General features: G+C 35.4%; 1 protein-coding gene across 1 annotated transcript in view; it reads left to right on the top strand.

Moving 5' to 3' along the window:
- Positions 1-11226, top strand: part of LOC140148409 (integrator complex subunit 13-like) — a 33409-nt gene extending 22183 nt beyond the window's left edge. The window contains exons 13-15 of the mRNA XM_072170339.1: positions 935-1056; positions 1809-1956; positions 10950-11226. Coding sequence (XP_072026440.1) covers positions 935-1056; positions 1809-1956; positions 10950-11001 — 322 coding nt within the window. The 3' untranslated portion in view covers positions 11002-11226. The remainder of the gene's footprint in view (positions 1-934; positions 1057-1808; positions 1957-10949) is intronic.
- The last annotated feature ends 372 nt before the right edge of the window (positions 11227-11598 follow it).

Consider the following 11598-nt stretch of genomic DNA (forward strand, 5'->3'; position numbering starts at 1 on the left):
TAGTGATATTCTTGAGGCACCTTTGTTGACATCACATATGTTCCAGTCCCCCTTAGTTCAACAAAATTCCTAGCAACAAAAGACTTTCAGAGTGATAACATATGCTGATGACACCGGTTTGAGCCAGTGAAAACACTCCAGTGAGCAATATAATTATATAATTAGAAACAGAGATAAAAACAATTTATCGCGGCCTGATGTCACTGTCAATTACGATCCTTGATTGGTTTACACAGGTTAATCAACGCAAAAGGAAGACCGATCTATCTGGTGCTGATCGGAGAAAAGGAATAGCAGCAAATGGCGAAAAATTACGTACTTTAACAAGGCAAAAAGCAGCTTTTCTAGGCATTGTGGACATGGTGCCTTCGGTTAAGAAAGTTTCCTACTATAAAGACCTAACTTTTGAGATCGTTTGCATGTTTCAAGGTGCAAAATTAACAATACGGGCGCCCGGTTATAAATCCGCGTTCAGCAAGTCATCATCACGACACTTGTAAACAAACCGTGCTCGAGTTTGATTGACAGATGACGTCAGACGCGATAAATGTCTTTATCTTTGTCTTTCATTATAGTGTAGAATTCTTTAAAAGTAACTCTTTATTCTCGAAAGAGTTAAATTGCTTTCCTTGAACTTTAAATTGCAAGAAAAAGAATACATCCTTGGATAGTAAAGTTGTTTTCTTTAAACTTCCGTGGTCCGGGTACGCGCTGGTGAATTGTGATCGCGTAGAAGTGACAAGGTCGCCTACTACCATGACTACGCGCGCGCGAAGACCAATGGGTCAGCCGGCTTGTTGTCAAGTGCATTGATCAGCCAATCAGCGTGATTGTTTATTGCTTTTGTGTTTACGCTCGTGTACGCGATACGCACAGGCACGACCACGGAAGTTTAAAGAAAACAACTTTAATGTGTTAGATGTTTACATTGCAGAAATCCAAGTGTGGCAAAGGTTGGTGTGGAGTTTGCAAGGATTTCAAGAAATGGTATGGAACAACCACCTATCAAGAAGCAGAGGGTGTCAGTCACAGAAGCTATAGGCAAGCATGGCAGGGGTAAGGACAAATCCCTCAATCCAAAAGGCATGGAAATTTTTTGCAATGCAGCAAAGGATTATGCTAAAATATACTAAAAAACATGTTACACATACATGAAAGTTATAAATATTAAGTTAAATTTCTCACTGTTAGGTTGTGGAGAGGAATAACATAATTTACCTGAAGGATTATTGTTAGGCTACCTTAATTTAATAGACTAGCTATTCCTTGCATCCAAGTCTTTTGAGAGAAATAATCCATGATAGATTACATTCAATCGTCATCAACTTTCAATTTCAGTTCTGAATTCAGAAAGGTATCGAATTCAACAGCATCAGCATTGACTTCAAAATACCTAGTAGCTCTGTCACATTTTTCATGTTTAGACATGCGTTTGTCCCAACAACAATTCTAACTCAACTTGCTTTAGGGTGTAAGGATTTCAAGAAATGGTATGGAACAACCACCTATCAAGCAGAGTGTGTCGGTCACATAACGAAACCACCCTTTTTCTCCCACCATCACTAACAATTTTAACTTAATAATGCACAGTTTTGGTTAGATTTTCAATATTATCTGCAATCCTACTGATGCATCTGTTTACGGTAATAATGCACAGCTTTGAGACAAACTGTTATACTAATGAATTTACACAGCTGCTACATGTACTCATGACACACCTTTGAAATGTATGAAATGCCTCTCTTATAAGAATAAACCATGTTATTTAGAAATCATTTTTAAATTGTTTATTATTTATGCATTTGTAGGTCCACAATCTCTGTTGTCACTTTGGTCGAATCGTATGAATGCCCTCCATTCCACAAAGCATGTAGAATTTGCAGGTCGGGCTGAGAGTGGTGACAGTTGCATTGCAAAACTCTACACTACTACTCATAATGCTGAACAAAATGACAAGTGAGTATATACTCTGTGTTTGATTGTTTGAGTCTTTTCACAGGTTGTGTTTTCTCATGTTCTGTTTAAGGTTTGTAGACCTTAGTGGTTTCGTTTCTCAGCTGACCCCCTCTTAGTCTGGTGCCGAGACCCAAAATATCGTCTTAACCCAAAAGTAGCGTCCGCACAATGTTTTTTTGTTGTTTCTATATCGTCAAGACCTACTGATTCAGAAACTGACTGATGCCACCTCAGCACCCTTGGGCATTTCGAGATATCCAAGATGGCCGCCAATATGGCTTTCATCACATATAAATAGCCATATATCAGCTATATTAGCAGGTATGGTGATGATTTTGGCGTCTTTGAATATGTCTTAGGGGTCAACGAATTCATATCTGTCCTTATATAAACCACTGAAATCTTCCTCCACATTGAAATCCAATATGGCCGCCAAAATGGCCGCCACCACATAATAAATAGCTACGTATCAGCTATCTAAACAGGTATAGATATGATGTTAGTGTCTTTAAATAAGTTTTAAGGATCAATGAATTCATATGTATCCTTATATAAACCACTGCATTCTTCATTTACATTGAAATCCAATATGGCCGCCAAAATGGCCATCACCACATAATAAATAGCTACGTATCAGCTATCTAAACAGGTAGTCCAGGAGCAAGATCCCACAGGGGGCCTAAATAAGGACTTGGTTCATCCCCACTACATACAAGGTTTGACACCATAGGTAGTTAGTATGGACCCTCTAGATCACTGCTAGGTAGGTAGTGGACTCAAATTGTGGTATCACTTTTTTTTTACAGGTCATTTTATGTATGGACGTATAATCGCATAAAATCACCAAAAATAGGACAAAATTAAGGGGTAGGGGAAATATAAACTCCAAGAACTCAACCTTTACTCATAATAATGAATTTATTTTGGTATGAATATGTAGCTAATTGATTGTTCTAACTGCTTAGTATTATTTGAAAGCAAACCTAGGTTTCATTTGATCATGATTTGAAGTGGCCAGTCCATACACTAGTGAAAAATCAGATTTTTCACAACAATGCGTAGGGTGGGTGTTTTTGTGACATTGGCTTCAAATTTTACTATTGTGTCAATTTCTATTTTCAAAATTAATTAAGTTTCCATTTTTTTAATTTTGTTTTTAATATCAAGCATATCTAGGCAAACTTTGATGTTCTGGTTCAAATATTTATGTATGTGCATGTTTGCTTGCATGTTGGTTTGTGTTGTGTGGGTTTGGGGTAGGTGGGGGTGGGTATGTGGGGGTGGGTGCGGGGTGTGTATAGGGTTCAGGGTTGGGGTGTTTTACATGTCTTAATATGTCACTCGGCTGAACTATATAAGCTCTATTAACAAAATTTGTTTGGTAAGTTGCCATTCATGTAATATTTTGAATATTTATATGTGTGGGGTGAGATCAACCGCTGTTTGTCAGGAAAATAGACTGAAAATGTAAACAAATAGTTACTTTTCCACATGTAGCAGCGTGTGTATATAACAATATTAAGGGGTAGGGAAATATAAACCATCATAACTCAACTTCAACTCATGATAATGAATTCATTTTGGAATTAATATGTAGCTAATTGATTGTTCAAAGCGTGTTAGTATTATTTTAAAGCAAAGCAAACATTAATTGTCAGGTAGATAGCCATAAAATGTGAGAAAAGGTTACTTTTCTATGTATAACCATGTCAAATATGGCATTATTAAGGGTAGGGAAATAAAACCACCATAACTCAACCTTTACTCATAATAATGAATTCATTTTGGTATCAACATGTAGCTAATTGATTGCTCTAACTTTCCAGTATTATTTTTAACAGAAAAACCATAAGATAGACATAAAATATGATAAAAATTTTAATTTTCCAATGTGTAACAGCGTAAAATTTGACAATATTAAAGGTTAGGGGACGTACAAACCAACGTAACTCGACATTTATTCATTATAATTCATTCATTTTGGCATTAATATATAGCTATTTGGTTGTTGTAATCTTTTAAAGCAAAATAACCATTAATTGTTAGCGGGAAAGACATAAAATGTTTAAAAATGTCAATTTTTCATGTGTAGTACCGTAAAATTTTGGTATCAATATGTAGCTATTTGATTGTTCTCATTTTCTAGTATTATTTAAAAGCAATTAAACCATTAGTTGTGAGGTAGATAGACATAAAATGTAAGAACATGTTAATATTCCATGTCTAACAGCGTAAAATATGACAATATTAAGGGGGTAAGGGGACATACAAATCACCAAAACATAGGTTTCACTGACGAAAATGAATTCCATTTTGATATCAATATGTAGCTATTTGATTGTTCTCATTTTCAGGCATTATTTTAAAAGCAATTAAACCATTAGGGGTCAAATCAAAACTCGACCGCCGGTTGCTCGCCGGTTCGGGCGGTTCCGTCGGTTCTAAATTATACACTGTAATGAGGTCAGTCGTCACACCCTGGTTCACAATGGTTCATATGGCCGGTTGGTATCATCGAGTGAATGAGTGGAGTGATTTCAAGTGGTTTCTATTCAAATTTTGTAAAATAGGAATAATCGATTTTCCTTCTCGGAGTTCTTCTCAATCAATGCAGCTACTTTTAGCAATTTTATTTTGATAAAATATAAGCAGAGACTTAATCTATTTATTTCTAATTATTTTACATCGTGACAGGTTAGACAAGACCTATTTTAAAGAAAGAAAGAAAGAAAGAAAGAAACAAAGAAACAAAGAAAGACAGAAGGGAGGGAGGAGAGAGAGAGAGAAAGCAGGGCCGTCTCTATGGGGTGTGGGGTACGACACCCCCTGGCGATCCCTAGAAAAGGGAAAAGAGAGAAAAAAGAAGAGAGAAGGGGAGAAAGAAGGGGAAGAGAGAGAGGGGAGAGGAAGAGGGAGAGGTAGGATGGGTCATATTAGGCCGGTATATTGGGCCTACAATGATGTTGGCCAGGCTCGTTGAGGGGCTGAACAAGAAGAACTAATGATTTTGCAAGATCGACAAAATATATGCGAATTCCATCACCCCTCGGCACCGCGCCCTTCATCAGCATCATTGGAGATTAGCCAGGGGGGGGGGCAGGGTGGCAAGTATTCCCCTCCCCTGCTCAGTCATCAGAAATGATGTGACAAAATCTTCCTTTTGGTATATTTGGTCAGATTTGAACTAATGACCTTTCGTATATAAATAATAATAATAATTGTCCATCACCAATTCAGGCCTATGTGATTCACAAAACTTCTAAATTACTTAACCTATAGAAATCATTGAAACACTGTTCTGAACTGAAATTAACTGATCTAACCAATGGTGATACATTCAAGCAATTTTACCATAAACAAGAACTCATTTCCAAAAATAATTTGCTTTGGTGACAAGCCAATAGACACACGACTAAGAAAAATCGATCATCTTGTAGTACTTTCAAGTATGGGCTATTGCGACCGTGAAATTTCAAGTATGCGCTATTGTGATCGCGAAATAAACATATCGACATTTTGTTAATCTCTCCGGTTATGTGCTTAAACCAACCGGCGGTTGCTACTCATGCATTATTGAATATTCATATACCAATGACCTCTGCCAACCGGACGGAACCGCCCGGAACCGGCGGGCAACCGGCGGTCGAGTTTTGATTTGATCCCTTAGTTGTCAGGTAGTTAAACATACAATGAGAAAAATGTTGATATTCCATGTCTAACAGCGTAAAATATGACAATATTAAGGGGTAAGGGGACATACAAACCACCCAAACTCAAGTTTTACTGATGAAAATGAATTCATTTTGGTATCAATATGTAGCTATTTGATTGTTCTCATTTTCTGGCATTATTTTAAAAGCAATTAAACCATTAGTTTTCAGGTAGTTAAACATACAATATGAGAAAAATGTTGATATTCCATGTCTAACAGCGTAAAATATGACAATATTAAGGGGTAAGGGGACATACAAATCACCAAAACTCAAGTTTTACTGATGAAAATGAATTCATTTTGGTATAAATATGTAGCTATTTGATAGTTCTAACCTTCTAGTATTATTTTAAAAGCAATTAAGCCATTAGTTGTCCGGTAGATAGACATAAAATGTATGGAAATGTTAATATTCAATGTCTAACAGCGTAAAATATGACAATATTAAGGGCAAGGGACATACAAATCACCCAAACTCAAGTTTTACTGATGAAAATGAATTATTTTTTGTATCAATATGTAGCTATTTGATAGTTCTAACTTTCTAGTATTATTTTAAAAGCAATTAAGTCATTAGCTGTCTGGTAGATAGACATAAAATGTATGAAAATGTTAATATTCAATGTCTAACAGCGTAAAATATGACAATATTAAGGGGTAAGGGACATACAAATCACCAAAACACAAGTTTCACTTACGAAAATGAATTCCATTTTGGTATCAATATGTAGCTATTTGATTGTTCTCATTTTCTGGCATTATTTTAAAAGCAATTAAGTTTCCCACGAGGGGTTGAAGGTCATAATGGGGCCAATACTAAAAAATGATCCTATCATGTTGTAATGTTGTAATCTCGAATTGTTCCTCTCATCGCTAAGAATTTAAAAGAAGACAATTGTCATAGTGCTACGAAGCTTAGTTCAGGGGTTATAACGTCGAATATATCAAAAATATCATAAATAAAGGTCAAATTTTAAAAATGGTCCAATTGCACCAATTAACGTAAGAAACCTCAATCGTATACTACATTCAAATTTTGGTGCAACGATTTGAATTCCCGTGTTCCCCTTCACAGTTAATGCAGCCAAAGTTGAGTTATGGTAATATTTCCCCTACCCTTAATATTACCATATTTGACACTGTTACACATGGAAGTTTTTTCTCACATTTCCTTTGTATCTACATAACAACTAATGATACTAGAACGTTAGATGAATTCATTATCACGAGTAAAAGTTGAGTTATGGGAGTTTATATTTCCCCTACCCCTTGATATTGTCATATTTAGGGACCGTTGTAAGGGGGGGGCTGATGCAAAAAGGGGGGTCTGAAAAATGTTGGTCCTCCTAAGGGGGGGGGCTGAAAAAAATGACCAAAAATATGATTTTCTATGGGGTTGACCCATAATTTTCATGTCAAAAAGGGGACCCTAAAATTTTTGAGGTCTGTAAAGGGGGGGGGGCCCGAAAATTTTTTGCGATGAAATTTTTTTGCATCAGGCCCCTCCCCCTTACAAGTGTTTGTGAACGATTCCTTCTGACAGTTTCTGTGTATCTACCTGACAACTAATGATCGCTTTGTTTATAGAAAGTTAGAACAGCCAATCAGATACATTCTGATACCAAGATGAATTCATTTTCATGAGTAAAAGTTGAGTTATGGCAGTTATAAATTTCCCCTACCCCTTAATATTGTCATTTTACGCTGTTAGACATAGAAAATTTACCTTTTCCTCACAGTTTCTGTATATCTGCCTGACAAATAATGGTCGCTTTGCTTTATAATAATACTAGAAAGTTAGAACAACCAATTAGATACATTTTGATACCAAGATGAATTCATTTTCATGAGTAAAAGTTGAGTTATGGCAGTTATAAATTTCCCTACCCTTAATATTGTCATTTTACGCTGTTAGACATAGAAAATTGACCTTTTCCTCACAGTTTCTGTATATCTGCCTGACAAATAATGGTCGCTTTGCTTTATAATAATACTAGAAAGTTAGAACAACCAATTAGATACATTTTGATACCAAGATGAATTCATTCTCATGAGTAAATGTTGAGTCAGTTTATATGTCCTCTACCCCTTAATATTGTCACATTTAAGCTGTTAGACATAGAATATTTACCTTTTCCTCACAGTTACTACTGTGTATCTACCTGACAACTAATGATCGCTTTGCTTTGAAATAATACTAGAAAGTTAGAACAATCACCTAAATACATTTTGATACCAAGATGAATTCATTTTCATGAGTAAAAGTTGAGTTGTGGCAGTTTATATTTCCCCTACCCCTTAATATTGTCATATTTATTTATGCTGTTAGACATAGAATAGTTACCTTTTCCTCACAAATACTGTGTATCTACCTGACAAATAATGGTCGCTTTGCTTTAAAATAATACTAGAAAGTTAGAACAATCACTTAGATACATTTTGATACCAAGATGAATTCATTTTCATGAGTAAAAGTTGAGTTATGGCAGTTACAAATTTCCCCTACCCCTTAATGTTGTCATTTTACGCTGTTAGACATAGGAAATGTACCTTTTCCTCACAGTTTCTGTATATCTGGCTGACAAATAATGGTCGCTTTGCTTTAAAATAATACTAGAAAGCTAGACCAATAACTTGGATATATTTTGATACCAAGATGAATTCAATTTCATGAGTAAAAGTTGAGTTATGACAGTTTACATTTCCCCTACCCCGTAATATTGTCATCTTCACGCTGTTAGACATAGAAAAGTTACCTTTTCCTCACAGTTTCTGTATATCTGTCTGACAACTAATGGTTGCTTTGCTTTAAAATGATACTAGAAAGTTAGAACAATCACTTAGATACATTTTGATACCAAGATGAATTCATTTTCATGAGTAAAAGTTGAGTTTTGGCAGTTTATATTTCCCCTACCCCTTAATATTGTCATATTTACGCTGTTAGACATAGAAAACGTACCCTTTTCTCAAAGTTTCTGTGTATCTACCTGACAACTAATGGTCGCTTTGCTTTAAAATAATACTAAAAAGTTAGAACAATCAATTAGGTATACATATTGAATTGAATTAAATAGAATTAATACCAAGATGAAGTCAATATCATGAGTAAAATATTGAGTTCTGATGATTTATTTTCCCCTACCCCTTAATATTTTTCTATGTTATGCTGATATACGAGGGAAATCAACATCAGTTTTTGTTGGGTTTTTTAAACATTTTTTTGTCTTTTTCCCAGTGGTTACTCACGTCCTACACATAAATATTCAAAATATTACATCAATGGAAACTTAACGGATTTTGTAAATGGAAGTTGGTGCAGTGTAGTGGCATATTAAGACATGTATTGAATTTCAATGTGAATGAATACTTCAGTGGTTTTGATAAGGCCAAATATGAATTGGTTGACCTCTAAAACCCATTTCAAGACACTAAAATCATCACCATACCTGTTTATATAGCTGATATATGGTTATTTATATGGGGCGGCGGTCATTTTGGCAGCCATGTTGGACTTCAGCGTAAATAAAGACTTCTGTGGTTTAGATAAGGACTAATATGAATTCGTTGACCTCTGAAACCTATTCAAAGACACTAAAATCATCACCATACCTGTTTATAGCTGATGTATGGCTATTTATCTGTGGCGGGGGTCATTTTGGCGGCCATATTGGATTTCAGCCTAAATAAAGACTTCTGTAGCTTAGATAAGGACTAATATGAATTCGTTGACCTCTAAAATATATTCAAAGACACTAAAATCATCACCATTCCTGTTTATATAGCTATATATGGCTATTTATATGTGATGGCAGCCATTTTGGTGGCCATCTTGGATATTTCAAAATGCCCAAGGGTGCTGAGGTGGCATCAGTCAGTTTCTGAATCAGTAGCTTTTGGTGATATAGAAACAAGAAAAAAACATTGTGCGGACGCTACTTTTGGGTTTTCGGCTTGGGCACCAGACTATCTCTCCCTGCTAGAAACGTAATAATGAAATGTTGAAAATTTGACATAATAATAATAATGACACATTCTTCAGACAGATGTTTTTTGTACAAACGTAATTTATAGGACGTCATCGACCTATTGGTTTGTTCCCTTACCTGCAATTGCAATGCTGGGTCACAAAGATAGGTCTATTGCCATTTGGTCTAATACCATTTCGCCTAATTCCCGTTGAGTCTATATTCAATTGGTCTATTACCAGAAAGGCTAATTGCCACTTAGTCTAATAATCATATAGCCTAATGTCCATTTAGTCTAATATTGTTTGGTCTAATAACCGGTATGTCTACGAATCATATAGTCTAATAACCATTTGGTCTAATATTTATTTAATAACCATTTAGTCTAATAACCGTTTGGTCTAATAACCGTTACGTCTAATACTCGTATGGTCTAATAACCAGTTAATCTAATACCATTTCGTATATTTATTAATAAACTAAATGCTTAATAAGACTAAATGGTGTGTAGACCAAATGGGTATTAGACCAAATGGCTATTAGACCTATTGGTTATAGCCTAAATGAGTATTAGACTAAATGGTTGTTAGACTAAATGGTTTTAGACTTATTGGGTATTAGACTAAATGGTTATAGGACCAAATGATTATCGGACCAAATGGTTAAAGGACCAAACGGTCCATGGTTTTCCATGGATTAGCATGTGTTCCTCACGGACCAACCTGGGTAAACAAACAAACAAACAAATGATTATTGGACGTAGTGGATATAGACCTAATGGGTTTAGACGAAATGGATGTAGACGAAATGGATATTAGACCAAATGATATTAGACCAAATGGCAAATCCCCCAAAGATATACATTTTTCCCGATCTTTTGGGGGAAAAAATGTGTATCTTCATACAAAAGGTCAAAATTTTCAAATGATCGTCTGCTTTTCCTCCCAGCTACATACACTTCAAGTGCATATCAGTTGATTTATAAATTTTAATTTGATATGAAAAATTAAGAAAATATCAATTATTAAATATTTGCCATAAAATGTGTTTTTTATTGCCAATTTAAAAAAATCAGATATCAGAAGGACATTCCTCATATTCAGAATGCAATTTGATATTCTGATGTGCACTCATGTCCCACAAATAATATTGTGCAAGCATTGATATCCGATCCCTTAAGAACTATACTGTGCCTAGGCTTGTAGGTTTATGCATGCTTCTAGCACACTATAAATCACTGCACTTCAAACAAAATTTTTATGTAGTAATATCAAGTATTTTAATAGAGCTTCTTTTCTGTGTTTGTTTTTCAGTGGCACTAATGACAATGGAAAAGGTGTTATTAATAAAAAGGAAAGGACATAGCCAATATGTGGTAAGAGCTTGAAATGGGATTCACCGAATGGTACCAGATTTTGCATCAAAAATGCAAACTCCAGGACATGATTTCATCTTTAAGATTTGTGGGGACAAGAACACCACTTGATGTTTGCTTTGATGAGCTCAATCTGCTGCATCTTGAAGATTTGTGGGGATAAGAACACCACTTGATGTTTGCTTTGATGAATTGGATCTGCTGCATCTTGAAGATTTGTGGAGATAAGAACACCACTTGATGTTTGCTTTGATGAATTGGATCTGCTGCATCTTGAAGATTTGTGGAGATAAGAACACCACTTGATGTTTGCTTTGATGAATTGGATCTGCTGCATCTTGAAGATTTGTGGAGATAAGAACACCACTTGATGTTTGCTTTGATGAGCTGAATCTGCTGCATCTTGAAGATCTGTGATAACACCACCACTATATGAGCTCAATCTGAGTTCAGTAAAGTTTGATGAACAAAATCAAATTGAGCAGTGGCAAACCCTCAAGTTCATTATGAATGTTAGCAAGATGGTAAAATAGAACAAACTACATGTTTTATGCTACAGGGTCAGCTGTATGCCAACCATACTTCAT

The sequence above is a fragment of the Amphiura filiformis genome, chromosome 3 (genome assembly GCF_039555335.1).
Source record: "Amphiura filiformis chromosome 3, Afil_fr2py, whole genome shotgun sequence".
Classification (NCBI taxonomy): domain Eukaryota; kingdom Metazoa; phylum Echinodermata; class Ophiuroidea; order Amphilepidida; family Amphiuridae; genus Amphiura; species Amphiura filiformis.